The 27983-nt window shown below is 43.4% G+C and overlaps 8 protein-coding genes across 10 annotated transcripts; 3 read left to right on the top strand and 5 right to left on the bottom strand.

The window, feature by feature from the left end:
* Positions 1-1095: 1095 nt before the first annotated feature.
* LOC117713666 (histone H1.5-like) lies at positions 1096-6589 on the bottom strand. 2 transcript variants are annotated; one of them, XR_013112223.1, is made up of 2 exons: positions 5675-6589; positions 1096-5281 (listed from the first exon to the last, which is right to left on the bottom strand). XR_013112223.1 is itself a non-coding variant. In XM_034510067.2 (2 exons), the coding sequence occupies exons 1-2, from the start codon at positions 6515-6517 to the stop codon at positions 5269-5271; spliced, it is 681 nt and encodes a 226-aa protein (XP_034365958.1). In that variant the 5' UTR covers positions 6518-6589; the 3' UTR covers positions 1096-5268. The 2 variants fall into 2 exon arrangements, 1 of the variants encoding a protein (XP_034365958.1); XM_034510067.2 differs by having other exon boundaries at positions 5850-6589.
* A 1613-nt stretch (positions 6590-8202) lies between these two features.
* LOC117713386 (histone H3.1) lies at positions 8203-9422 on the bottom strand. The gene has a single exon (XM_076939303.1). The coding sequence runs from the start codon at positions 9308-9310 to the stop codon at positions 8900-8902; it is 411 nt and encodes a 136-aa protein (XP_076795418.1). The 5' UTR covers positions 9311-9422; the 3' UTR covers positions 8203-8899.
* A 1606-nt stretch (positions 9423-11028) lies between these two features.
* On the bottom strand, positions 11029-13204 carry LOC143443340 (histone H3.1). The gene has a single exon (XM_076939302.1). The coding sequence runs from the start codon at positions 12955-12957 to the stop codon at positions 12547-12549; it is 411 nt and encodes a 136-aa protein (XP_076795417.1). The 5' UTR covers positions 12958-13204; the 3' UTR covers positions 11029-12546.
* Positions 13205-14079: 875 nt separating this feature from the next.
* LOC117713671 (histone H2A type 1-B) lies at positions 14080-14764 on the bottom strand. Its single transcript, XM_034510073.2, has one exon. The coding sequence runs from the start codon at positions 14762-14764 to the stop codon at positions 14372-14374; it is 393 nt and encodes a 130-aa protein (XP_034365964.2). The 3' UTR covers positions 14080-14371.
* Positions 14765-15034: 270 nt separating this feature from the next.
* LOC117713670 (histone H2B type 1-C/E/F/G/I) lies at positions 15035-16720 on the top strand. Of its 2 annotated transcripts, none has more exons than XR_013112224.1 (2): positions 15035-16337; positions 16566-16718. XR_013112224.1 is itself a non-coding variant. In XM_034510072.2 (2 exons), exons 1-2 carry the CDS (start codon positions 15058-15060, stop codon positions 16603-16605), a joined length of 417 nt encoding a protein of 138 aa, XP_034365963.2. In that variant the 5' UTR covers positions 15035-15057; the 3' UTR covers positions 16606-16720. The 2 variants fall into 2 exon arrangements, 1 of the variants encoding a protein (XP_034365963.2); XM_034510072.2 differs by having other exon boundaries at positions 15035-15434; positions 16566-16720.
* Positions 16721-24099: 7379 nt separating this feature from the next.
* LOC117713669 (histone H2B type 1-C/E/F/G/I) lies at positions 24100-25040 on the bottom strand. Its single transcript, XM_034510070.2, has 2 exons — positions 24645-25040; positions 24100-24294 (listed from the first exon to the last, which is right to left on the bottom strand). Exons 1-2 carry the CDS (start codon positions 25019-25021, stop codon positions 24288-24290), a joined length of 384 nt encoding a protein of 127 aa, XP_034365961.2. The 5' UTR covers positions 25022-25040; the 3' UTR covers positions 24100-24287.
* A 267-nt stretch (positions 25041-25307) lies between these two features.
* On the top strand, positions 25308-25880 carry LOC117713676 (histone H2A type 1-B-like). The gene has a single exon (XM_034510079.2). It carries the CDS (start codon positions 25319-25321, stop codon positions 25712-25714), a length of 396 nt encoding a protein of 131 aa, XP_034365970.1. The 5' UTR covers positions 25308-25318; the 3' UTR covers positions 25715-25880.
* A 900-nt stretch (positions 25881-26780) lies between these two features.
* Positions 26781-27904, top strand: LOC117713674 (histone H4). Its single transcript, XM_076939309.1, has one exon. It carries the CDS (start codon positions 26808-26810, stop codon positions 27117-27119), a length of 312 nt encoding a protein of 103 aa, XP_076795424.1. The 5' UTR covers positions 26781-26807; the 3' UTR covers positions 27120-27904.
* The last annotated feature ends 79 nt before the right edge of the window (positions 27905-27983 follow it).

Here is a 27983-nt window from a genome sequence, read left to right as displayed (position 1 = left end):
AACCCAATCTCAGATACACACAGGGCAGGCCTCCAAGGTGACTCCACAAGCAGTCCTTTTGAACATGAACAGGAACCACAAGAATGGTATAGATGGTCCATGGCATCCTTTGAACACAGTGCTATGCAGCTCTGCTGGAAGGCACTGAACAGAAAGTGCTTAGCTGACCGAGCAGCTGTTTATTAAATCAACTTCAAACACAGATCAAGAAGGGGGGGATGAGCAAATGTACAGCTTCAGGCACACATGGGTGAGATGGGTCAGCATCAGGAGTTTGGAATTGTCATAGATCTGCTGCACTGCCTTAACTTGCAGTTATCCTTGAGGGAGAGACAAGGTGAGTAGGCCTGACCACAGCTGGGAGCCGTCAGTTTATTGGTGGAATAGCTAAGATGTTCTTTTTGTACACCTCTTCTCCTTCTTTTTATCCATCCTCCTTCTCCTTCTTGTTCCTTCCCCCTCTTCCTCCTCCATATAGTGCAGAATACCCTGAAGCTAGCTATGTAGCCCAGGCTAGCATTAATCTACTAATCCTCCTATTCAGACTCTGAGTACAGAAAATATAGGCCCGCACCCCCATGCCCTGATTGCATCATTTCATGACTGCAGAATTATGGTATCCTAGTATGCATATGTGTTTTAAAAGTTTATGAATTGTTAATGTTTGAGAGTGTCCTTACTTTTAATTCTATTCACTGTTTCCCAATCTGTGCATGAGCATTAACTGTCTCTTGATGCCAAGACCCTTCTTGCCATATTAAATTGCATATGTTGTATTTACTGAGTACTTATCAGTACATAAAATATCAGAAATGACTTTGCCTATAGCTTACTAATTAAAAGTATATTTCTTTTTTACAGAAAAAAAAATGTGTCAATGCCAAGCATAGTGGCACATGCCTTTAATCCCTGCAGTCAACAGACAGAGAAAGATATATCTCTATGAGTTCAAGACTAGTCTGGACTACATAGTAAGAATGAGACATACATACATAAATACATACATACATACATACATATATACGTAGTAATTTTTTTAGTCTAAAGGCAAGCTGCAATATGAAAACCACTTAATAATGATATGATTTGTTACATCACATTTTATTAATTGTACATTTGTAAAAGTTTACATATAGCAAATTTTATTGTTGTCAATCACAGGGTGAGTCAAAGCCATAAAATTCTGTGTCTTACATATGTGAATATTCTACAGATGGCTAAATGGCTGTCTCTTCAGAAATACTTTGAAACAGTGTCACATTTGAGAATTATAAAAATGAAAAATGAAAATGAAAGTTGTTAGAGGCTTGAATTTATTTTTGCTGTTTTTAAGTTTACAGCAAAAAAAAAAATGGGTTTTATAACAGCATTTTCATACACAGAGATCATTGTAAGAATTCCCTGCTTAGTGTATGCTTTTTCCCTTTCCCTGAGAGTGTCTTAGTCACTATTCTATTGCTGTGGAGAGACACCACAATCAAGGCAAATACTTACCAAAGAAAGTATTTACTTGGAGGCTTGCTTGCAATTTCAGAGAATGAGTCCATGACCAGAACGATGGGAAGCATAGCAGCAGGCAGGTAAGTATGGCCTCAGAGGAGAAGCTGAGAGCTCACATCTAACCAACAAGGGGGAAAGAGAGAGAGAGAGACAGAGCAACACATACACACACAGAGAGACAGCTACAGACACACAGAAGGAGACAGAGAGGAGAAAGACAAGAGAGAATATGGTTCCTCAAATCCTACCCCCAGTGACACACCCCCTCCAAGCCTACATCTCCTAATTCTTCTCAAAAGAGTTCCACCAAATAAAGATCAAACACTCAAATTTATGAGCCTATGGGAGCCATTCTCCTTCCACCACAAAGAGGAAATTTAATTATCACGTTATTTAGACCAGAACAGTATATAATCAAAATAATCTAAACATATTTTTTAACTAAAAAGTTAACATAGAACATGACCATGATATGGGGAAGGACTGTAAGAATGAAATTTTTCTTCATTGTAAATTAGTATACAATGAATGATTAAATAAATCAGTAATAATGGAACTGGGCATGGTGTCACATACCTATTACTCCCAGCATTCGGGAGACTAAGACAGGAGTATCCTGCTTAGCAAGCCTGCTAGTCTCAAATACCAAAGAACAGGGGCTAGAGACATGGGTCAATGGTTGAGTAAGAGCATATAGTGTTCTTGTAGAGGACCCAATGTCAGTTGCCAGAATCAGGGGATCAGACCCCATTTTTTCCACTTGCAAGCACATGAACACATATGAGAGAGAGAGAGAGAGAGAGAGAGAGAGAGAGAGAGAGAGAGAGAGAGAGAGAGAGAATAGATCTTTTTTTTTTTTTTTTTAAAGCAAAGCAAAATGTAGTATATTTGTTACTTTCCTTCTGCTGTGGTAAAACACCAAGGTGAACTCAACTTATAAAAGAAAGTTTTACTTTGGCTTATCATTCTAGAGGGCTAGAGTCCATAATGGCAAGGCCCATGCATGATACTTGGAGCTAAAAGCTAGAAGTCGGGACCTTATATCAACCACAAGGATGAAGCTGAGAGCAAACTATAAACCGGGCTAGGCCTTAGGCTCTCAGACCTGGCCCCCAGTGACAACTTTCCCAAAACTTTCTTCAAAATTAACTTAGAACTTTCCACAACTCCTTTCATCAAGTCCAAGATCATGATCCACAGTGACCTACATACAAGCTTCCCTAAAAGGTCCTGCATGCTAGACGTCTGGACTGTCTCCCATATAATCATACTTTAATCCATATAATCCCAACACAGTGGCAACTGTATGCCAATCACACCGAACCCAAACAATAGTGTCATCTATTATCTACTCACCACCCAGCAACCCACCCATTCATCTATCCATCTATGACAAACCATGTACATGTTATCCTGTCCAGTCACCATCCTCTCATCTATCCTTATTCGTCCATGGTTTTTCTGTATGACCATTTACCTAATACCACAAACTCACTGATGTCTTTTGTACAAGCAAGCTAGCCAGTTCTGATCCCCAGGCTCTAATTCTTTCACCGCAACCTCAATGGTGGCTGGAAGAGGAGAGGGGTTTCCAGTCCATAGTCTATGGATTGCTTACCCAGTCTCCCTAAAGGCAGGCAGAGGGGCCTACAGCAGCTCACCCAAGGGCATCATATCTAGAGCAGTAGACCATGCTCTCATTTTCTCACTTGGATGTTCCCTTCCTCTAGACTACTTACACCCCAAGACCCTTAGTCTTGATCCTAAGTGGAGTTGTAGGATCACTCAATCTTTGTTCTCCCTGGGAAATTTACACAAAACCTCAGCAGTGTTTCCTGGTCTGTCTTGCAGCCACATGAGGTAGTTAGTGTTACTGAATTCCAGTCATCATGAGTTAAGTGATAGGGCCCCAGACCCCTACATAAAAAAAAAAAAAAAAAAAAAAAAAAACCACACTTGGGGCTGGAAAGCTGGCTTCATAATTAAGAGCACTGGCTGATCTTGCATAAGACCCTGGTTTCTGTTCCCAGGATCTGCAGAGTGGCTTCCAGCCATGTTTAACTCCAGTTTTGGAGGATCTGCCTCCCCCTTCTGGTTTCCACAGGTACTACATACAGATGGCTCACATACAGACCGGCAGAAACATGTATGTGTATATATATATCTCCAGATGCAAGAGAGAAAGTTGTGGTCTCCTGTTCCTATTCCCTCTCTTGTTACCATTCTGGTAACATGCCTGCATGCAGCAGTTGAACCTGACCCAACCTGAGGTTTTATAGGATTATCTTTTTGAGTAAGAACAATTCCCAATTTTATTACTGCACAACACATTTTAAATGCTATCTGAAATCTAAGGGCAGATATGATAGCCAAAATAGTCTAGTCAGAAAAGTCAGAGAATGTGTCTGGATTTCTCTCAATTATTACAGAATGACTTATCAAGGTTCGAAATGTCATGTGTCCCTTCCTAGATATTAAGTCCTTCTGTCCAAAAACCCAGAGACCAAACTCAGTTTACCTCAGCTCCACAAACTTTTAAAAAATGTTGAGACATAGGTATAGGTTCATCATCAAGAACAACTCCTGCTATGCAATTAGTCCCCAAAGAAGCAGAAAGGAATGTATCCCAGTAGGTTTTACAGAAGCAGGGCCCTTGCCTGACCCTACTAAGGAACGCTGAGTTGCTCCATTTCCTTTATGTCTCAGATGCTGCCCCTCCCCTCTCCCCTTCCCTGTCTGTTTCTTCTTCCTATTTTATTGCCATCCAATGATTTACTGGCTCCTGTGTCTCGGAATCTGTCTGTCCTCTCAGAGCTAAGCAGCAGTGTCCTACATAGCTTTCTGCAACACTACAACTTAGCACTCTAGAATAATAGGTTTAAATCAGTCCTGAAGGAACTCTAAGCTGTGTCTCCCATCCTGCAACACACAAGATACGTGCCTGGCAGTGTCACCTATGAACACACTGTGTAGATCACACCCTATCAAGGCACCCCACACCCCCAACGGCTGACACACAAGGCCAGAGGGTAGACAAGGTAGATGAGCATGACAGCCAAGACTGTCTAGCCTTTCCCAGCTGTAGATGTTCCTCCCGGCCACTCTGAACCCATAGCTTCACCACTAGAGAAGCCAGGATTTAGCTTTTCTGTGGTCCTCGTTGGATTGATGGGAGTTTAAAGCCACCCAGGGCTTTGTGCCTCAGCCTCACTTGCAGGGAGGCCCTGTAAACCGATCTTAGTTCCCTACTGTCTATCCTCATCTCTGTCTCCTATAAAATAGTGGACTACCACAGGCACAGTGGTGAAGAAATAGGTTCTTTTCCTGATCTTGGTCAAACTATAAATGAATTAATTTCTCTTAACCAATTTCTCTCTTTCATAATTTCTTTTGGAATACAGCAAAACTAGGGCAGTGTATGTATGTATTTAATTTTAAACAAATACAATGTCCTATGTAGGGGTGTCACACCAATTACTACATTAACAAACCTTTAAAACAAAAGGACCGTCCATCAAGGGACTTCAGTGTCTGTATACTTCCAGTGGAAAAACTGAGTAAAAGGGGCTCCATAAAAGGCACGAATGACTTGAGTGGAAATTTGTGCACTCAGGCACCATGTGAGTGACCCATGACATTGGAAAAGATGCCAAAGTTTTGGGGGTCTGCTTCAGGACCTTCAGCACCTTGCGGCTGCGCTTCCACTCCTTGCTGTTCTGCATACTGGGTCGTCGCCTTCTAGGAGCCCTTCCAGTCGGACCCGGACTTTCACCAGCTCAAGCTGTTAGGATGAAAAGAAAACCTTAAAAGGGATGTAGAATGGGCTCCGCACTGGCTGCCTTTTAAACAGATTTACGGCTAAATCTGTAAACGTCATTTAATAATTGTCCAATCAAATTTAAAGCTAACAATAAACAAAGATACCATTGGTTTAAGTAATATGACATACAGCCAATGAATTCGATCTTTTTCGCGCCCTGCATTTACTAATCGGTCTGGGAGCCTCACTTCATCTTAAGTGAATGTTATCTACTCCTAATCAGCTAGCACATGGAGGTATGGCACACGTACCGACTTGCCAGAGAACAACTACCTCAAAGGTCCCAGGGGCCGTGGTATTTTTAACAGCCAACGTAACAAGTTTATTTGAAGGAAAGACTAAACTGCGCCTTACCTTACAGATTGCAAGCACAGTACGTCTTGGCATGCACGTGTTCCTGATAGTTGGCCCAACTGGGACATAACCAGAACACGGAGAGCTTAAAGTGTGTACAGCTACATTCACAGAGCTCTCTGGGTGGCTCTGAAAAGAGCCTTTGGGGCTTGGTTGCTGTCACAAGCAAACCTACTTCTTTTTAGGAACAGCCTTCTTTGCCTTGGCAGCCTTAGGCTTAGCTGTCTTCGGCTTGGTAACCTTAGGCTTAGATGCCTTAGGCTTCACCGCCTTGGCCTTTGCCGGGCTCTTTGCAGCCTTTTTAGGCTTGGCAGCAGCCTTGGCCTTCTTAGGGCTCTTGGCAGCTTTTTTTACTCCAGCTGCCGCAGGCTTCTTTGCTTTCTTTGGAGTTTTCTTCACGGTCTTCCTTGCCCCCGCAGCCTTCTTAGGCTTTTTCGGGGTGGCACCTGCAGGCTTCTTGGCCTTGGCAGTCCCGGTCTTCTTAGCCTTGGGCTTGGCGTCGCCAGAAGCCACCTTTTTGTTAAGCTTGAAGGAACCCGAGGCACCAGTACCTTTGGTCTGCACCAGGGTACCCTTGCTCACCAAACTCTTCAGCCCAAGCTTGATGCGGCTGTTGTTCTTCTCCACGTCGTAGCCACCAGCAGCCAGAACCTTCTTAAGAGCAGGCAGGGACAAGCCGCCGCGCTCCTTAGAAGCAGAAACAGCCTTAGTTATGAGCTCGGACACTGGGGGACCAGTGGCCTTCCGCTTCGCACCGCCAGCCTTTTTTGTCGTCTTCTTCTTGGCGGGAGACTTCTCTACAGGAGCTGGAGCCACAGTCTCGGCGGGAGCAGTTTCAGACATGGTGAGAATAAAAGCTGATAGCTACTAGAAAAGGAAAGGAAAACTAACAAGAAGAGCAAATTTTGCAATGCTCCCTTGCGCCGGCTCCGGGTTTATATAAGGCGGTGCTGGGCTGTGATTGGTGGAGCGGCCAATCCACCGCCCTCTGGCCGCTGCGACTCAAGGTTACAATCCCAAATTGTGTTTGTTAGTCCCCAAATTTTTACTTACTGGCGAAAATAATGCCACAGAAATTGGCAGTTTGGAGTTCCAAAGGAGAACAGCCTTCGGTTTCACGTACCTGTTTGTGCTTTTTTGAATCACACTCAACTGACCAAAGATATTTTTAAAAATCCCTCCAGGGTTTACTAAAAATCGACCAAGCAGAGGACATCCTAAGAGTTACTTGCATGTTTCTGTAAACTTATACGAAGTATGCAAGGAACATTACTTAAGATGATTTGTACAAAGATACCGCCTTTAATTTTTACAGGAGTAAAACTAATAGTTCTTTTGGTTTTGGCGAAAACGTTGTTTGTATCTGTATCAAATAACACAGATTACAGTGCCTGATTGGCTACAGACTGAAATTAACCACTTTAGATATTTCTCTTTAAAATGGTTCAAGCTACTAGTAATTTGTACACATTGATATCTTTAATGGAGAATGCAATATTTCCAGTGTGAGAGCGACTTCTTTGAAGTACAGAGATTAGAAATCATTATATGTAGGGGCTGTAGAGATGGATTGGCAGTTAAGACTACTTGCTGCTCTTGGAGATCTGGGTTTAGTTCCCAGCACCCACAGGACAGCTTGCAACTGTCTATACCTTCAGTACCGGGGGATCTCGGGCCTTCCACTAGATTCGCCCAGAATCAGGCACATAAGTGATGAACATATGTAGGCAAACCCTCTTGCACATAACGCTTTAAAATATATCTAACACTTAAAAAGGAATCACTAACCTCAGATGCCAATCACCTTAATTCTAACTAAAAGTAAATTAGATATAGTTCTGATCAAATGGGCTTTCACCATTTCCAAGAGATATTTGAAGACAGAAAATACTTACATTAAAAAAAAATTTACATTAGAAAAATTCCAAAACTTTCAGAAAAATGTTTAGGGAGATTCTACCACCCTCAAATAAAATAGTATGTGCGATTTTGAAAGTATTCAGCAAACAGTACAATCATCCACACTCTCAAGTAAATAGCCAATAACAACATTGATATTTTTGGAGTGTTTAGATAAAAAGTAGGCCAATATTTTAGAATACCATAGAGGGACCTACATTTATACAAGTTCAAAGATTTGGAGAAGCTGGGCAGGTGGTGGTGGCACAAAACTTTAATCCAGGAATTTGGGAAACAAAGGCAGGTGGAACTCTGAGTTCAAGACCAGTCTGAAGGAGTCTATAGATCAAATTCCAGGAAACCTAGGATTACACAGAGAAAACTTGTCTTGAAAAAGAAAAACAACCACAAAAAAAAACCCCAACAAACAAAATCAAAAACAAAAAAGGCTTTGAGAAAAAAGGTAGAGAAAAGGTTATGGTGAAGTTTACTTATAGGGAGAAAAATAAAGCTTACTGTATAATAGGAACAGTATAAGTGAGATTTGCTTGTGAGGAAACACGTACAAACTTTGTACTAGTTTAATAAAGTGCATCAGGATGATTTAAAAGTATAATAAATAACAATTTTATTATTTTCAAAAAACAGTTTGAGGCTTGGTTTTGTTTTGTTTTTGGACAATAGCAGTCCTGAACATAGTTTACTGAGGCACACCTATAATGCTATCAACTATGTATTTTAAGATTAGGATTACAAAGTCTCTCATTGCTACATATTCAAGCGGGTTCAACATTGAACACTGAGCTACTTTGAGCCACTCGAGTCCTTATCACAAAAATAATTAAAAATAAAGGAGACTGTCTTACAAGTACAGAGGTTAAAGAAGCCAAAGTATTTCCTACACCATATCTGGGAATGGTGTACAAAACAGGCAAATCTAAAAAGTTCAGCTTTAAGCTTCAGACTTCGGAAACACTGCAATTGGGAATGGATGGGGAATTTTCCACAAGTACCATTACATAGTATCCAAAAGGAATAGATCAACAGATTTTCTGTAGCATTTAACATCCCATTTTAGTATGCCTGCCACCTAGAGGTGAGGAAGGATAATTGCTTCAAAGGCCTGCCTCCAGACTGTACAAGGAAGACTCGGCTATACTGGGAGTAAATAAGGGTATCCTAAAAGGATTAAAAGATTAAAGCTATACATATAAAGACATTGAACATTCTATCACTAATTCAAAGGTACGTGCGAGGTAAACAGCTCCTTTTTAGTGAAAAAGGAGGGGCTCTGAAAAGAGCCTTTTGTAGAAATAGAGAGGGGAACTACGCCCTCTCCCCGCGAATGCGGCGGGCCAGCTGGATGTCCTTGGGCATGATGGTGACGCGCTTGGCGTGGATGGCGCACAGGTTGGTGTCCTCAAACAGACCCACAAGGTAGGCCTCGCAGGCCTCCTGCAAGGCCATGACCGCAGAGCTCTGGAAGCGCAGGTCGGTCTTGAAGTCCTGCGCGATCTCGCGCACCAGGCGCTGGAACGGCAGCTTGCGGATCAGCAGTTCGGTCGACTTCTGGTAGCGCCGGATCTCGCGCAGCGCCACGGTGCCAGGCCGGTAGCGGTGGGGCTTTTTTACGCCGCCCGTGGCAGGGGCGCTCTTGCGGGCGGCCTTGGTGGCCAGCTGCTTGCGCGGGGCCTTGCCGCCGGTGGACTTGCGAGCGGTCTGCTTAGTGCGAGCCATTTGGGAAGAGCAGGGTAATAAAGATGACTACCGTGCTTCAAGAGCTCAAGTATATATATAAGAAGCCACCCTTTTGGATTGGACAGTAAACTACTGACATCATAGTTCCAGACAAGGGATTGGTCCGCGTTTAAGACAAGTAATGAAAGGAAAAACGCCTACATTTTATATTAAATGTACAAATTTTGTTTTTTACGTAAAAATTACTCTAGCAACTCACAGGAATTATCATCTGGAGCAATTGTTGGCTTTGGAGGTCAAAGGATCTCTTTGATATTTATTTAAACAAAGGCGCGGTTATTTGGGGCAGAAATTTAATTTTAAAAATCTGAAAAAAAATTAACAACAACAAAAAAAAACCCTATTCCTGGAGTCATCGACACTTCTTACACTTGATTTCATCCAAAAACGGCTGCAACAGTTTTATGACCAGAAACGTTCAGAAACTGTAATTGATACTGCCTTTCTCTCAAGGGTTGCGATTTTGGCGCGAAAAAAAAAAAAAAAAAATAAGATGGATGAACCCGCAACTTACTGAAGTTTCAACCCCAGAAAGCATTGAGATTCTACTACCATATTACAGCAACACTGTTAGGGACACGGGTTCGTGGTTTGGCCTTCATTTACAAGTTACATAGTTACACCATTCAAGGTTGGAAGGGAGCCCGGGAATTCACAGAGACAGCAGCCTACACAAAATATGTATACAGCTCTAGAAGACTAAGGCAGCCCCTGGATTAGCTCAACCAGGGATGATCTTGATGCTACAGTTGAGCCAGGCAGAAGATGGCAGGCTTGGTGATATTCAGTACATTGCACATAACTTTTCGGTAGTGTTTGGGACCGCTTTTGCTCGCCCCACCCCCACCACCCTTAATGTGATCAGATTTGCCAAAAACAAAAGCAGTAAGATCAGACAGTGGGCACATTGTTTTATCAACAAGATAAACTTCAGATTCTAAAGAGGTTTATTTGAAAATAGCTCCATCCATCTTACATTCAGAGCTACCTACTGTAACTGGGTCATCTTTATTTATGAGTCAGGCTTCTAGTCTGTCTTCACTCACAGTGTCATCTCGGTGGTTGGTTGATATGAAACTCACAGCCTAACAGGGCTGATGACAAGTATTTCTGACTATGTCAGGTGTGTAAAGTGCTTTCTTTATAACAGGAGCTAAACAGCCTGTGAATTAGAGTGTTGCAGGTGTATCGGTGTAGCTGAAGCATTGATGTGCCCCTGCGCCCCACACACACACTTGCCAAAATGTGGTACTTTGTGTTTTCTCCATATATAATTATTTGGGAAGGAGGGATTCAAACTCAGCTCTGTGCTGCTTTCCCCTGTGCTTTTCTCAAGCTTGCCACATTTGTGCTGAAAAGTTATTCCTGTTTTCTTCATTCCAAAAATATTCAAGAGTCAGAGCTATTGTTCCATATTTCTTTGCAGTGGGAAGATGTTTAAAAAAAAGCTGTTCAGAGCTCATTCCTGTCCTTTTTACCCATGGAAAACAACTGCACCCAGACAACCTCTTCCTTGCATTTACAAATGAGAGGCACAATGCACAGGCCAGAGATGATTTTATTGAAAGAAAAAGAAAAGTTTGAAAGGCAACAGAATTACTTGGCTTCCAAGACTCTAGCTGTTTAAACAAAACAAAAAAAAAAAAAACAAAAAAAAAAAAAAAAAAAAAAGAAAGAAAAGAAAAAAATTACCAAACACCTTATACTATCTTCCAGAGCAAGTGAGCTTTCTCCCACTCTCCTTCCCTTATCTAATGTCAGTGATATTTACCTTCAAAATGTGTCAACAGTTTTGGTATTGTTGGAATATGTGTCACATTTACTTTTAATCGTTTGTGTAAGTACATTTTGAAGTGCACAGCTCTCATCTGTTAATGCCTCCTTTCCTCAGTGCTCAGAGGTCATGAGTGCTCTTGTCATCTGGCAGAAAAGCCTCAACACTCTGCTTTCCTTGAAACAATTATTTTAAAACAAAGAAGCATTCTACCTGGGGGAGGGGGAGAAGCACAGGCTATGAGTACATTATTTGAAATTTTATAACACAAAACTCTTGGGTGTGATTCTCTCTTTAATGAAGACTTAAAAACAGAAAAAAAAAAAATCAACAACCTTCATCTAACTTAAACTTTGTTGCCTGGAGCCTCAAAATTGAACTGACAAATGAAATCTTAACAGAGGAGATGATTTATGAAATAGAGAAGTGCTTTGCAGCAAGCAAGCTAAAGAAAAATTTTAAATGAAGTTCATCTGCTCTTTTAAGGATCTGGGAAATAAATATATGGGAAGGTAAATACATAGAGTCAACTAGTAATGGGAGAGGCTAACCTAACAGGAATCCTCCGTGATGGACATTATTTTTTGGTGTGCCAGAGCACAATAACAGGGAAATTTTCCTTTGTGTCATTTTAAAGGAAACGGAGACTTCTGTCAAGTGTTTCACCTTCCCTGTGTTCAGTCTCATCTTCAATTAATTTTTATAACCAAGTGACATACTTGGGGTCAAACATTAAGTCCCCTATATAAGCTATTTTGAAACTTGGCTGGTTTGGTTGCCTTGACCATGTCTTATCCTGCTAATATTCTCCCTTGTGAGGCTGACTAAAGGAGACTGGGCCTGTGAAAGAAATCCCTGACATTCCCCTACTCTTCTGGATCCTCTCCTTCTCCCATAGGTACTGAAGACAGAATTCTTCAGCAAAGGGGGAAGTAGAAATAAACTGCACTGCTCCAAACGCACTAATGTAGGAACTTTCATTCTTTATCCTTTGAAGAGCCTCATTCCATACTAATGAGGAAGACTGCTGCTGCACAGGAGTTAAGAACCTGGACTGGCTATGCTTGCTAAAGTTTGCCTTTGTGCTAGACTAACTGGGTCAAATCCTGGGCAACTTCCAGGCTATTTAACACCAGTACATGCTTACTTATCTTCCCGTAAAGATTCTTCACTTTGCCTGTTTGTTCATCCTTGTCCCACTAAGACTACTGCGGATCTTCTGTAAATTAGATCTGTAGCCAAATATGGCTGGAAGTCAATACAGGATACTATATGAACGTGACTTGCAGTACACAAATTGGTGCTTTATCACTTAAACTTGAAATCCAAAGACTAACACTTTCGATTTTAGATTAATCACCTACTTGCAACTTTAAGCTAGTGAAAACAGCTACTTAAGTGAAAAGGTGGTGGCTCTAAAAAGAGCCTTTTGGGGGAAGTTTTAAGCTCTCTCTCCACGAATGCGCCGGGCCAGCTGGATGTCCTTGGGCATGATGGTGACGCGCTTGGCGTGGATGGCGCACAGGTTGGTGTCCTCAAACAGACCCACAAGGTAGGCCTCGCAGGCCTCCTGCAGGGCCATGACCGCAGAGCTCTGGAAGCGCAGGTCGGTCTTGAAGTCCTGCGCGATCTCGCGCACCAGGCGCTGGAACGGCAGCTTGCGGATCAGCAGCTCGGTCGACTTCTGGTAGCGCCGGATCTCGCGCAGCGCCACGGTGCCAGGCCGGTAGCGGTGGGGCTTCTTCACGCCGCCGGTGGCCGGGGCGCTCTTGCGGGCGGCCTTGGTGGCCAGCTGCTTGCGCGGGGCCTTGCCGCCGGTGGACTTGCGAGCGGTCTGCTTAGTGCGAGCCATGTCTTCTCAGATAGATCTGCTAAGATGGAAGCAGACTGAAGGCCTATTTATAATGAGAATCTGAAGCTGATTGGACAAGACTACACCACGCCTATCCAATTCTAATGTTACTAGTCAACAGTTCCTTCGGGCTTGGGGATCTTTCTCTTTCTCTCTCTCTCTCTCTCTCTCTCTCTCTCTCTCTCTCTCTCTCTCTCTCTCTCTCTCTCTCTCTCTCTCTCTCTCTCTCTCTCTCTCTCTCTCTCTCTCTCTCATCTCTCTCTTCCCCCCCTTCCCTCCCTACATCCCCTCCCCACCCGTTCCCTGCTCCCTTCTTTCTTCTCCCTTGCTACCTTGCTCCCTCTTTAAATTCTAAAGGATATTACTGAGCAGCTTCAGATTTATTTAGATCCTGCCTTTATGTCTGAAGTGTAGGTATTAAAACCGTAAGCCAAGCACTCTAGAAGCTGAAAAAGGAGAATTGCTGCTACTAAGATGCCAGCCTGAACTATATAGAGACAGGATTTGTCTTAAGGAAAGACGTGCAACTTTGATTTCTTTAGTAATCTACAGGCTGTAGTTTCTATTTCTCAGGTATAGGTTGTTTAGTTCTTTTTATTCCCCCAGTACAGATAACTATTGGTGGAATAATTTTGTCGTAGTAACTATGCTGAAACTGTAACAGACTAATTAATGCTAGATACATTTGATACATTTAGTAATACGCATGCTGTGTTTTCTATTTCTCATATATAGGTTGTTCTATACTTCTTTTTTCCCAGATGACTGCTACCAATATTTTCCCTTTATTCCTATACACTAAAACATGATAAAAATAATGTGCCAGGTAATGTGTTCTTAATTATGACGTCTAACTAGTATGACTCAAACATTTTACTTGTCTTTCAAACTTCAATGCATCGTATATCACTTGAGTCTGCCAAAATTCCACATACCAAGAAAAAAATGAATGGCCATTTGTTCAACTCTGTAAACTTACTTTTAAGTCTTCATCTATAAGAAATTCAAGTTATGGTTCAAGTCTCGATGAAACATAATTGATCCTGTCAGTTTTCAATTTTAAGAAGTCACCTGCTATTAACAATTCTAAACATTAAAATCAATTTAAATGCTGTGGCAAAAAAATGTTTTCCTGTTTTTGATTTACGAAGACTATTAAATTTGTTAACATTGTACGGTCCTCCCCAAAAATAGATGAATATACAAGCTATCAACTGAGACTTCACCAGTGTAGTCCCGGGGGTGGTTAAATGTTGCAAAAATTAACATAGGGGACGAAGGGAAATAATATTGCTTCTGTAGTCCTGTTGAGTTTTTAGCAACGTAGTTATCAAAAAAAGCTTAAGCTCTTTAAAAGACTTGAGTAGGTGGCTCTGAAAAGAGCCTTTGTTTGCAGATCCGGGAGAAGCTGGTCTTATTTGCCCTTGGCTTTATGGTGGCTCTCGGTCTTCTTGGGCAGCAGCACGGCCTGGATGTTGGGCAGGACGCCGCCCTGCGCGATGGTCACGCGGCCCAGCAGCTTGTTGAGCTCCTCGTCGTTGCGGATGGCCAGCTGCAGGTGGCGCGGGATGATGCGCGTCTTCTTGTTGTCGCGAGCCGCGTTGCCCGCCAGCTCCAGGATCTCGGCCGTCAGGTACTCCAGCACGGCCGCCAGGTACACCGGGGCGCCGGCGCCCACCCGCTCTGAATAGTTGCCCTTGCGGAGCAAGCGGTGCACGCGGCCGACGGGGAACTGCAGGCCTGCCCGGGAGGAGCGGGTCTTGGCCTTGGCGCGAGCCTTGCCACCCTGTTTGCCGCGTCCAGACATTATCAAAAACAGTAAGCTACTAACAACAAGGTAGCACAAGTGTGGAGGATCTTAGTATTTATAGGATTCCCTGGGCGCGAAAGAGGACCTATACGATTGGCTGACTTCTTCTTTCTTCTCGACCAATGGGAAGCGTTATGCCGAGGCGTATTTCTATTGGGCAATATTTCCTGAATAGTTGAAAAATTTGACCAATCAGAAATGTGCTTTCCTAAGCTTCATTTGAATAACGCCTTATAAAGAGAGAAGGGCTCACGGGTGAATTTCTAGAGTGGCAGAAGTCTTTGCTCACAATGCCTGAGCCTGCGAAGTCCGCTCCGGCCCCGAAGAAGGGCTCCAAGAAGGCCGTGACCAAGGCGCAGAAGAAGGACGGCAAGAAGCGCAAGCGCAGCCGCAAGGAGAGCTACTCGGTGTACGTGTACAAGGTGCTGAAGCAAGTGCACCCCGACACGGGCATCTCGTCCAAGGCCATGGGCATCATGAACTCGTTCGTGAACGACATCTTCGAGCGCATCGCGGGTGAGGCGTCGCGCCTGGCGCATTACAACAAGCGCTCGACCATCACGTCCCGGGAGATCCAGACGGCCGTGCGCCTGCTGCTGCCCGGGGAGCTGGCCAAGCACGCTGTGTCCGAGGGCACCAAGGCCGTCACCAAGTACACTAGCTCCAAGTGAGTTGTCTAACTCAAAACGAACTCAAAGGCTCTTTTAAGAGCCACCCACGTTCTCAAAACAGAGCTGGTTTGCTTGTGTAGGTGGCTATAGCTGAGTTTGATACTTTCTCTGATCACATGGTAGCTATATTTCTCTTTCCCAGGCTCTGGTGGAGTTCTCTATGTCAGGTTAACCTCAGAGGCCGAGGGCTTCCTGACTACTAGGGTTAAACACCTGCACCTACACTGGCATTGACATTGCTTGTATTCTTTTTAGTGTTCCAGAGTCCATGAGGAATGCTTGGTTGAAATTAGCCTGTCTTTAGTGGTATGATCCAGTGTTTTAGATTGTTTTTGAACTCCAGAAACTTAAGACGTCACAGTAGATTCTGTTAAATAAAACACGTCGTGTTCCTCCTGGAACTATGATACGGATATAGGTGTGAAATTCACGCAAGTCTTTTGGAGCCCATAGCTTGATGGAAACTTAAGAGATGTAGTCAGGCACAGCTTAACTTGACTGGGTGCCGTTTTCCTGGTCATTTGGTTTAAGTTTTTTGTTTTCAAAACGAATTTCACTGGTTAGCAGTATGTTCTCGAACTGATTCCAGCCAGACTAGCCTCAAGATGGGACTTACTGCCTCAGTTTCATGAGTAGCAGGAATTAAACAGGCCTATACAGCCTGACTTGCTCTTACAAGGACCCAGCTAAGCACCAAGAAAATAGAAAACTTTTTACCGTTTTCCTAAATGTGTTCAACTTTTATAAATTTCTTCTGTTCCACCTTCATTGTCTACTGGTGTGACAAGTGATTGAAAATAGATTATGGGAGGAAAAAAAATAACTCATAAAGGATACATTGTATCTTACTGTGATTTTTTTACTTGGAATTGTCCTGGGATGTTTCAGAGGATAAAATAGTAAGTAAAGATTAAATCAAACAAATTTAAAGCCCTCTTTGTGTAAGTCCTCAAGGTTAGTAAATGCAAATAGTGTTGACTTAAGTGTGAATATGAACAGCTCAAAGTAATTGAATATCAATGAGATGCTACTGTGCCCCTGTTAAAAGGAATAATAGCTGTTGTATAACTAGTATGGTCTTAATAAATCTAACCATTTTCCTTAATCATCTCCATTAATCTCTATAGAATCCTGTGGAACAAATTCTATTACCTTTCTTCCTTTTAAAGTTGAGGAAATTAAAATGATTGAACTGAAGCTGCAACATACAGACTTTTCTGAGTGGAGACAGAACTGTGAACTACCCTCCAAAATATGATCCTGAAAAAGAAATATTTAATACATTATAAAATAAATGTTTTAATGTATCCGATATGTAATACAGTCTCTTCCATTCATTTTTTCCCCCTGCCATTTGGGTTTGGGGTTCAGGGTTTGGGTTTTCCAGGAAGGGTCGGTAGCTTTGGATTTTGATTTTGTGTGTCCCAGAAACTTGGGTCTTGCTCTGTTGCAAGGCTTAACTAGAAAACCTCCTTCCTCAGCCTCACACTTATGCTTACAGTCTTGTGCATCGGCTACTGTTTTAGAGTTAGAATTTCAGACTGAATTCTTGTGAGGGAAGGAAGGTAAAGTTTCCTTCTCCTCTCAGTGTGCCACGATTATGAATATGGCAGTAAACAGATTAGCCAGAGAAGTTGTGAGACCAAAACAGGAACTACATTGTCATTAAGTCTCCATGCCTTACAAGAGTAAGTTTATCTCCGACATCTTATGTATCCTGCAAAATATGTCTTTCAATTTACTAATCTTGCAGTCCCATAATGTGTGATGCCCACCCCTTTGCCTTGCCTAACTCTTGAACGTGTGATATATGGTTGTGCTTTAGCCTTAAAGCTGTCTTCTCGTGTGCCTTGATGACTCCTTCCACAGGAAGTATCTTTAGAACCTTTCTACCTCACAAGCAGTCTTGAGCCCTGAGTCCCCCACTCTTCTCTCTGGTGCTTAACAGCACAACTGTCTTCTATCTGCCCTGATGTTTTCTCATAAAAGGTACTGAAAAAGCCAATGAGGGGGCTGCTCTCTGAAATCTTAATTTTGGGAAAGGCAGCAAGTTCCCCAGTTCTAAATATAAAGCTTGCCTTAATCAAGACAGCTGTGGTTTTTCTCGAGTGTGTAGGTATATTATGAAAGAAAACCAAATACCCTGATGAAAGAGATCTTAAAGTTTATGTTCCTTCTTAGTGGAGGGTGAAAGATATACAGGCAAACTAGTAGAAAGGAAGTGAGCTATGGAAGACTACTCGTGCCAAGTTGGTATGAGCAGGGCACTTATCTTGAAGATCTCTGCTGATGCAGTCTCTACTTCAGATGATTTTTGGAGGAAAGTCTTGATACTACAGTAGTTTCTGGACATTTGTCTTTGGACAATTTGTCTTTTAAGAGAAGATACAACCAAGTCTCTACCTGAGTTTGCTGTGCCTCAAATGCCTTCAGTTTGCAGTGCAGCAGGCATACTGTTCTTTATGCATATGAGAAGATGAATACTTCTATTAGGACACATACCGTTAGTCTGAGCAACAGGGAAAGAATCCCCTGCACTGCTGCCACACAGCAATAAGGAGTTCCTGTAATCTTTTGGAAGGCCCAACTAGTCTGCTACCAGTTCCTTGGCTTTCACATAGAAAGGAGTCTTAAGGTTACACAGAGGACACGAAGCCAAAGGCAAAACATCTATCTCCTTTTGTGCACCAGGCAGAGACCTTGGTCCTACCAGATTCAATCCAAGTACAGGAAGCAGGCTGATCTCTAAGTATGAAACTGACCTACTGGCTTGGTCTCAAGAGAATGCTCCGTGGCAGCAAGAGCTCCATGAGACCCTCCCAGTCTTCCCCTCCCCACCCCCCAAAAAAAGGAGAGGATGATGAAGAAGAAGAGGAGAAAGAGGAGACAGAGAAGACAGAGAAAGAGCTCCTGCCAGAACATGAACTAAGGTAACTAGCACACAGGTGCAGGAAGTTCACTTGGTTTTACTGTAATGAAGTGGTTACAGCATCTTTTCCCCTTCAGCTGGATTCCCACCTCGAAATCTTTCAAGAATGACTTCTTTAAAAGGAATTGCTGTAAAGGAATAAAAGGAAGGGGAGATTGGCCTTGTGCCAGGTGATCACCATGTTCTGAAAATGTATTGGAGGTGGGTGGATGTGACAACTCTGTGTAAGCAAATTTCTTTCCTGGTGAGAGTAAAAGATTTGCATAAAAATTATGCAAGGTCTGAGACATTAAAAGTATAATATATTTATGGAATAATGGAACTTGATAAGCCAGTTACTTTCAACTTTAAAAAAAAAATCACAATTGTGAGCCACCATTAAAAAAAAAGTTGGGAGTCACTTTCAAAAAAAATTTTCTATATTTATTTATTTATTTATTTATTTATTTATTTTGTAGTAGTAGAGTTAAGAGAAGGAAACCTGGGAAGTGTTTTAATATACTCAGAATCACAATGTATGGGTAGACTTACATCTTGAGAACAGTGTGTGTGCTTTGTTATATTTGTCCCTGTTGCTATGTCTTCACAAAGTATGGTAGGGATTTTTTTTTTTTTTTTTTTTTTTTTTTTTTTTTTTTGGTTGATTTGGTTTCTTCTATGGGTGCAGAAGTAGGGGAGTTGGTTTTGGAGTTTGTTTTGTGTGTGTGTGTATATGGGTTCATTTGGGTTTTTGGTTTTTTTGTTTTGTTTTGTTTTGTTTGCTTGGTTTGTTTGTTTGTGACAAGTTTTCTTTCTCTGTGTAGCCCTGGCTGTTCTGGAACAAACTCCCTAGAACAGGCTGACCTCAAACTCAGAGGATCCTCCTGCCTCTGCCTCCAGAGTACTGGGATTAAAGGCGTGTGCTAACACCACCTGGCTGTATAGTTCAGTTTTACTTTTGGGCATTAAATCATTCAGTCCTTAAACTATATCTTTATAGCTAAGTAGCATACTTATGCCCAAATAGTGGAAAGAATATACATGCAAATGCTATAATTTCTTCCTTTGTATGTTCTGCAATAAATTTTGTTTTATAAAGCGGTTAATCATGGTCTTATGCATTCACACACCAGGGAAACAACTTGACAGTGGGCTGGTAAGTTTACATTATTCAGGTTGGTTCTTTGTCAACTTGACAGAAACTGTGACCACCTGAACAAGAGAAGGAACTTCCAATGAGGAATTGCCTCGACCAGATGGGTCTGAGAGGTCATCAGATTGATTTATGATTGATACAGGAGGGCCAAGCTCACTGTAGGCAGTCCCACTTTGGCCAGGTGGCCCTAGGTGGCCTGTATAATCTGGCTGAGTATGAAGAATGGAAGCAAGCCAAAAAGCAGCATGCCTCTATGGTCTTTGCTTTAGTTCCTGCCAGCAAGTTCCTATTTTGAATTCCAGATCCAACTTCCCTCAAGCATGACCTTCCTGTAAGACAGGAACCAGCCTTTTCCTCTCCCAAGTTGCTTTGGTCATGGTGTTTTATCACAGTAACAAAAGCATTCTTAAGAGTCAGGATAAATTTCCCTGGGATGGAGGATTAGCAAACAGGCCTATAAAACCAGCTTTTGAGATTGAGTCAGGATGACAACTGTGAGTTTCAGGACAGCCTGGGCTAAGGAGAGATTCCAGGAGCTCAGCTGGTACAGTGCTTTCTTAATATGCAAGAAGCTGCATACCTAGTACCACATAAAACCCTGCACCATGGCTCAGGCCTGTAACCCAGGACGTAGGAGCAAAGGCAGAAAATTGAAAGTTCAAGGCTGCCCAAGTTACCTGAGGTCCTCTCTCAAAAAGCAAACAGAAAAGCAAACCCAAAGGCATGGTCATCTCCTTACCGGGAGTGACCACCTTCATAGGACTCCTGCTTCACAGTCAGGCCCTCAGACTGTACATGAAAACACTGAGTACAGTTGCTTTTACCTTACTCACTGACAGCACTCAGTGTGGGCTGGGGGTCAGTAAGAAACCTTTTCCAAGCAAAGTTAGGATGCAGCTCAGCTGGCAGAGTGATTGTTCTAGGCAGTGTTCTTGCCTAGCACTGCTGAGGCCCTGCATTTAATGCTCTATACTGCGAGTGGAGGTGGGGGAGAGCCAGGTGTCAGGATGCATGCCTGTAATTCCAGCACACGGAAGGCCAAGGCAGAGAGTTGCTGAGAGTTAGAGGCCAGCCTGGGCTACATAGCAAGACCATACCTCAAAAGAGAATGAAGAAACCCCCAACCCCCACCCCTCAATTAAAAACAAACAGAAAGAGGAGTGAGGAAAATTGAGGATATAAAAGAAGGAGCCAAACACTCCACTGCTGAATTTACAAACGTATCACACGTGCTGAGCTAATAGAGAACAGGAACAAAATTCCATTGCTTTCTTACTTGCATGTATTAGTTAAATAGTTTTGTTTTGTTTTGAGAGGGAGTCAGAGTTTTGCTGTATAATCTTGATCGCCTGCCTCAGTCTCCCAAATGCTGGCACGAGCTACCACATCTGCCATTTCTTTTTCAAAATGTCCTTTTCCTTTATTTTTCTTTCTGTATATGTTGGTGTGCCTCAGTGTATGTCCACCAAACGCCTCAGGGATCAGATGTCTCAAAAGAGTGCATCTGATCCCTGAAACTGGAGTGACAAGCAGTTGTGTGTCACTATTGTAGGGTCCACTAAAATCCAAGATAACTCAAACACCAGGTAAATGCACGTGACAAAAAAATTATTGCAATCAGCCACTACTGATTGATCAGGGCCAGAAAACATACTCAGGACTGAAATGTGTCCTTGAGGAAATGTTGTGGAGCATACTAAAAGGATAAAACCGTAGACTGAAGGAGAGCGGTGGGTTGCAGCATCGTCCAGTCAGATTTTGACATAGGGATTAAGCAGTTTTCATCAATCAAGATACAAGTAGGTTCCCGGGCCTGAGAAAATAAATTTAGTTTACTCTGCCAGCAAGATGGAGAAGCTGTCTTTGAAGGCTAGGCTCAGACAACTGTTTCCCTATAATAGAAGCTGTTTGGTTATTAGGAAACTTCTAACTCTCTAGAGCCTGGGTCCGAGAAGTTAGTCTCTCACTATGATTAAATGGAGTCTGAAAATGAAGTGATAGTATCTAAGAGACATTTCTTTTGCTTGTTCCCAACAGTCACATGTGGGTTCCAGAAACTAAATGTGGGTCAAAGAACAGTAAGTCATTCTTGGCTACAGAGACACTGTCTCAAATAATAATAATAATAATAATAATAATAATAATAATAATAATAATAAATTGGCACACACTTATAACGCTAGCAATCGGAGACCAGGCTGGCCTTGAACTCAGAAATCCGCCTGCCTCACGCCTCCTAAGTGCTGGGATTAAAGGCGTGCGCCACCACTGCCTGACTCTGACTCCTAATATAACCTGGTTATATAGTGAGTTTTAGGACGCCAGGACTACATAATGAAACCCTGTCAAAAGAAGAAGAAAATTTTAAGTTTAAAAGTAGAGTTGTGTTCTCATCTGTCTGGCAACTAGTGAAGCAATACTACAAATGAGTGAGAGGAGGTATTGGTAGAATGTAATACTTTCAAGACACATTCTAGTCTCAAATGAAAGAGTGTCCCAATTGCTCTCTGACTGCTCACATTTACCTTACTACACTTGTATACACACACACACACACACACACACACACATACACACACATACACACACACACACACACACACACACACACACACACACACACATTCACTAAATGTCTAGAGCCTTTGGCAGCCCTTGTGGATAAATTGTAGGTAAGTCCCTTGGGATTTTGGAGCAGGGCTCTACTATCATCTGCAGAAAACTATTCTTTCTAGAAACAGCTCTTACCCTGCTATTGAGCTTTTATGGAAGCTGAATGATTGACACCAAGTTACCATGGGACTGAGTTGCCCATCAGCAACTGGGTATTATCTGACTCATCAGGCCTTAGGTGGATGGATGTGCACAGGACAATCCTTGTCAAGTACAAATTGAGTGTGTGTAGGTGAGCAGGTCCTGCAAGTCTGAACAAGTTACATGAAGTAGTTTGCCAAATGCCTATGGTCTCTGTTGGTCAAACATGTATCTGTAGCCTCTTGGGGTATGCTCTATAATGGACCGAGGAAAAACAGACTATGGCCTTTACTGAAGGTTCTGCATGCTATGTAGGTAACATCCAAAAGTGGACAGCTACAGCATTCCAACCCCCTTTAGAGTCAACCCTCAAAGACACTGATGAAGGGACATCTTTGTGGTGGGTAGACAATGGTATGGTACCCACAGTTGTATATTTTGCTAGGAATGAGAGAGATGTGGCCAAATGTGTGGTTTTTTTTTGTTTTTTGTTTTTTTTTTTTTAACTGATTCATGGGTTATAGAACCAATGAATTGGCTGGATGGTCAGACTTATAAAAAGTGTGAATGGAAAATTGTTGATAAAGACATTTGGGCAAGATGTGTTTGAATGAGCAATGGATGTGAAGATACTGTGTCCCATGTTAATGTTCACTGAAAGGTGACTTTAGTAGAGGAGTAGTTAATAATCAAGTTAGGTAGGATGGCCCATTCTTTGGACAATCTTCCTCTTTCTCTGTTTATTTGTGCCCATGATGGTAGAGATGGAGGTTGCACATGGACTCAGCAACCTGTACTTCCACACACTGAGATTGAGCACACTACAGCTGCTGCCAAATATCAAATCTGCTAACATTGGTCTCTGATATAGCACCATAGCCTTGGGCACCCATTCAGAGACCAAATGGCAAGTGGGTGTCAGCACTCTACTTCTTCTATGTAAAGACCAATGCTTTGTCCTTACTAGAGAACATGCTTATTCTAGTTATGGAGTTGCCTTTAATGCACACAAGATTTCTATCCAAACCACCATCCACTGACCTACAGGATGCCTTACACTGTCCTGTCATGGTGGCCTACACAGCACAGCTTCTGACCAAGAAGCATGGCCAGAGAAGTGAGACTCATGGCACCCACTGGTCTTACCAAGTTTCCCATGACCCTAAAGGAGCTGGCTTAGAACGGCCTTTTGAAGACACAATTATAGTATCAGTTAGGTGGTGACAGCCTGGAAGGTCGTCTCCAGAGAGCAGTTTGAGTCAGGGTCCAATATATGGTATGGTTTCCTCCCGTAGCCAGGATTGACAGGGCCAGGAATTAAAGGGTGGATCTGAGAGTCCCACTCACGATCACGTCTAACAACTCTCTCTGGAAATTTTGACTTTCCGTTCCCACGGCCTTACGTTATGCTGGCCCAGAAGTTATGGCTCCAGAACCATGCATGCTCCTGCTAGGTGACACAGCAAATGGTCCATTGAGCTGGAAGCTCTGATTTTCCCCATGGACACTTTGGGGCGGATGACTTTTTCATAATCAGAGATATTGGTGAGCTGATGATGTACCCGAGAATGGCAGTCTGTCAATAACAACAGCAACAAAATGTTTCAAATTTTGTGAAAGAATTTTTTTTGGATCGGGTAATAGGATCCATTTTTCACTATTTTGTGTCTTGGAGACACACTCATCAGTGTTTAGACAGGCTGTAATAACACACTCATCAGTGTTTAGACAAGCTGTGATGATATTCAGTGGTTATAGCCACATATGCTGAAACTGTTTATGAAGTAGTTACTATTTATTAACTGAGGAAATTCAGACAATGTGTTAATGGCTACTGACATGCGCCTTGTGATCTGTAAAGGCACAAATGTAATTTACATTATAAGGTTGCTACAAAATAACCTGACATAAGCTGGGTGTGTTCATACACATCTTTAGAACTTCAGAGGCAGAGACAGGCAGACTTCCGAGTTCCAAGCCAACTTGGTATACACAGCTCCACGTCAGACAGGACTGCACAGAGAAACCGTGTCAAGAACTAAAACAAAACAGAAGTGACTTAGGAACAAAGTGCTTTAAAATATTCCACACGGGATGCCATCTTTGCTCCTAAACAGATGGCTTCTAGCCTTTTGAATTAGAAACTTCCAGATTTCGCCAAGCCAGTAGCTTTCCCCTTAATGACTCTGAGTTACTTCTACAGCACCTACAGAGCAGGATAGGGTCCACTAAAAAAAAAAGTAAATGGTTGAAAACTTCAGATCCCTACGCCCAAAACCCCAAACGGACTACAGGAAAAAGCACTTGCAACAGCTTTTTTTGCGCTGAAAGTGTAGGTGGCTCTGAAAAGAGCCGTTGGGTTAAGAGTGAGTTAGATGACTGACTCACTTGGAGCTGGTGTACTTGGTGACGGCCTTGGTGCCCTCGGACACGGCGTGCTTGGCCAGCTCCCCGGGCAGCAGCAGGCGCACGGCCGTCTGGATCTCCCGGGACGTGATGGTCGAGCGCTTGTTGTAATGCGCCAGGCGCGAAGCCTCGCCCGCGATGCGCTCGAAGATGTCGTTCACGAACGAGTTCATGATGCCCATGGCCTTGGACGAGATGCCGGTGTCGGGGTGCACTTGCTTCAGCACCTTGTACACGTACACCGAGTAGCTCTCCTTGCGGCTGCGCTTGCGCTTCTTGCCGTCCTTCTTCTGCGCCTTAGTCACGGCCTTCTTGGAGCCCTTCTTCGGGGCGGGAGCGGACTTCGCAGGCTCAGGCATGGTGAGACTGGAACTCTAGAACTCTAGCACGGAAGCAGGCGTGCGCTCTCTATTTTAACAGTCCTTATTCAAATGAGGCATAGGAAAGCGCATGTATGATTGGTTCGCGATGTTCATGACGGCGTCCAAACTCAAGCTCAGGAGAACTGCGTGCCGGAACGCTTCCAATTGGTCTAGATAAGAAAAGGAGAAGTCAGCCAATCGCATAGGCTCTTTTTCGTGCCCAGAGAATCCTATAAATACTAAGCTCCTCCACTCTTGTGCTACCTAGTTGTTAGTGGCTTTCTGTCTTTCGCAATGTCTGGACGCGGCAAACAGGGTGGCAAGGCTCGCGCCAAGGCCAAGACCCGCTCCTCCCGGGCCGGCCTGCAGTTCCCCGTGGGCCGCGTGCACCGGCTGCTACGCAAGGGCAACTACTCGGAGCGGGTGGGCGCCGGCGCCCCGGTGTACCTGGCGGCCGTGCTGGAGTACCTGACGGCCGAGATCCTGGAGCTGGCGGGCAACGCGGCCCGCGACAACAAGAAGACGCGCATCATCCCGCGCCACCTGCAGCTGGCCATCCGCAACGACGAGGAGCTCAACAAGCTGCTGGGCCGCGTCACCATCGCGCAGGGCGGCGTCCTGCCCAACATCCAGGCCGTGCTGCTGCCCAAGAAGACCGAGAGCAGCCACCACAAGGCCAAGGGGAAATAAGACCAGACTTGTACTCATCTGAAATCAAAGGCTCTTTTCAGAGCCATCCACACTGTCTTTTAAAGAACTGTAGGCACGGGATGCGAACCCATGGCAGTGGGTCACATATACTCAAATGCTAAAGTACTTAAAATTGAACCAAACTGTAGTACCCTGAGAAGCGTAAATAAGCGTACCTCATCTGGATTTCAGCACTCTGATCTTGTGCTTATCCTTAATCCTAATCTTATCGTATCTATGAGGTTAAAATTTCAATATTGCCAGTAGTGATAGCTATTTGGATATTTTTACTTTTCAAGTTCAGAAGCTTTATAGTTGTCTTGATTTTTTTTTTTTTTTTAATTTAATTTCAATTGGTGTCCTGGAAAACCTGGCTGACCTAGAACTCAAGATCAGGCTCTGCCTTTGGAATGCTGAGGATTAAAGCTTGCGTCACCGTCGCCCAGTGTGGCCCATGTTTTTCTTGGCATCAAATCATTCATTTCAAACTATCTTTAAACGGTGGTGGCGCAAGCCTTTAATCCCAGTACTTGGGAGGCAGAGGCAGGCGGATTTCTGAGTTCGAGGCCAACCTGGTCTACAGAGTGAGTCTAGGACAGCCAGAGCTACACAGAAAAACCCTGTCTCGAAAAACCAAAAAAAAAAAAAAAAAGCTGAAAAGCATACATAATCTCAAGTAGTGAAAAGAGTATAAATAGAAGTGCTGGATTTTTTTGTGCATTATGTAATAAATTTTACTTTATAAAGACACGGTAGGAATCATTAAATGAAAGTAAAACACTTAGAAGCATGCACGCATTAAAAACGCGCAACCTGACTTCCATTGTTCTGTACACCTAAGTTAAATGATTATGGTCCTATTCAAATACTACTAAAGAAAAACGAAGTGTGGGGAGTCGATGGAATTCGCTTCCTTTCCATTTAAAATCTGTAGTATTAAACTTGCGCTGAGTGCCCTTCCCCCCAACCACACCCAGTTCCCGCCAAAACGCTTCCTGTTTTCACTCCGGTCCGCACACTCCCTATAAGACGGAACTGCTTTCTCTGAGAAGCCATCTGTTTGCATTCGGAACAGTGTAGTTTCTGTGTCATTATGTCTGGTCGTGGGAAAGGCGGGAAGGGCCTGGGCAAAGGCGGCGCTAAGCGCCACCGCAAAGTCCTCCGCGACAACATCCAGGGCATCACCAAGCCCGCCATCCGCCGCCTGGCCCGGCGCGGAGGAGTGAAGCGCATCTCCGGCCTCATCTACGAGGAGACCCGCGGTGTGCTGAAGGTGTTCCTGGAGAACGTGATCCGCGACGCCGTCACCTACACGGAGCACGCCAAGCGCAAGACGGTCACCGCCATGGACGTGGTCTACGCGCTCAAGCGCCAGGGCCGCACCCTCTACGGCTTCGGCGGTTAAACTGCTCAGCTAAGCTTTTCCTCTCTAAAGGTCCTTTTCAGGGCCACCTACTTATTTCCTGAAGGACTGTAGCATATTTTCTGAAGATGGAATTTCCAGGGTTTGTCATGTCAATCAGTCCACAATGCATTTTCTGTGGTGTTTGGCTTGGCAAGGTCACTATCTCGCTTACCCGTGAGTATTCTGTGCTCATTCTGGACAAGGCATCTAGATTCTATTAATGTAGTATCTGGCTGATCACTGTTAAGGACTTAAGAGTGTGACTGTATTACTCTAGTGCAATTTGAGCAACAAATAAGTAGACCAAGGTACATCCCAACAGATGTGGGCCGATCAAAGTATCAAGCTGTAAGTAAATAAAATCCAGTCCACAGGAAAGTAGATTATTATTCAGCTACCCAGGGTCTAACTATCAGCCCCCGTGTGTGTGTGTGTGTGTGTGTGTGTGTGTGTGTGTGTGTGTGTAGTGTTTTTCATCTTCCCCAGTAAGTGCCTGTCTTAATATACTGCTCTCAGGATTTGCGGGTTTTCCCCGCTACCTGAGAACATTTCCTGCCTTTTAATTCTGTATTAATTGGCAGACAAAGCGGAAACAAGATGTAGGTTGTATCAGCATGGTTGTATACTTTTAAGTGATTCACGTTAATTTGATGTCCTAACACCTCGCCACTTTTTGCATGTATGTGTGGGATATAAAAGTGAGGTCTATACAATGCTCAAGTTTAAGGTGTCCTAAATCACCTCACTATACAATAGATATCAAGAACCTGTGCTTTTGGCTTTCCTCCCTCTCCCCCCCCCACCCCCACCCCACCCCCACCCCCCGCCCCCAGCACCCATCTATACTCAGCATGCAACTGTATT

Source organism: Arvicanthis niloticus, chromosome 8 (genome assembly GCF_011762505.2).
Source record: "Arvicanthis niloticus isolate mArvNil1 chromosome 8, mArvNil1.pat.X, whole genome shotgun sequence".
NCBI lineage: Eukaryota > Metazoa > Chordata > Mammalia > Rodentia > Muridae > Arvicanthis > Arvicanthis niloticus.
The sequence above is the reverse complement of the archived record's forward strand: the minus strand, read 5'-3'. Positions and strand labels throughout refer to the sequence as shown.

Bases quoted from the DNA above. Each gene is read 5' to 3' on its own strand.
- LOC117713666 (XM_034510067.2), bottom strand. From the start codon at position 6,517: ATGTCTGAAACTGCTCCCGCCGAGACTGTGGCTCCAGCTCCTGTAGAG.
- LOC117713674 (XM_076939309.1), top strand. From the start codon at position 26,808: ATGTCTGGTCGTGGGAAAGGCGGGAAGGGCCTGGGCAAAGGCGGCGCT.
- LOC117713670 (XM_034510072.2), top strand. From the start codon at position 15,058: ATGCCTGAGCCTGCGAAGTCCGCTCCGGCCCCGAAGAAGGGCTCCAAG. The intron at 15,435-16,565 runs GTGAGTTGTCTA...TAATCTCTATAG, and splicing joins ACCAAGTACACTAGCTCCAA to AATCCTGTGGAACAAATTCT.
- LOC117713386 (XM_076939303.1), bottom strand. From the start codon at position 9,310: ATGGCTCGCACTAAGCAGACCGCTCGCAAGTCCACCGGCGGCAAGGCC.
- LOC117713671 (XM_034510073.2), bottom strand. From the start codon at position 14,764: ATGTCTGGACGCGGCAAACAGGGTGGCAAGGCTCGCGCCAAGGCCAAG.
- LOC117713676 (XM_034510079.2), top strand. From the start codon at position 25,319: ATGTCTGGACGCGGCAAACAGGGTGGCAAGGCTCGCGCCAAGGCCAAG.
- LOC117713669 (XM_034510070.2), bottom strand. From the start codon at position 25,021: ATGCCTGAGCCTGCGAAGTCCGCTCCCGCCCCGAAGAAGGGCTCCAAG.
- LOC143443340 (XM_076939302.1), bottom strand. From the start codon at position 12,957: ATGGCTCGCACTAAGCAGACCGCTCGCAAGTCCACCGGCGGCAAGGCC.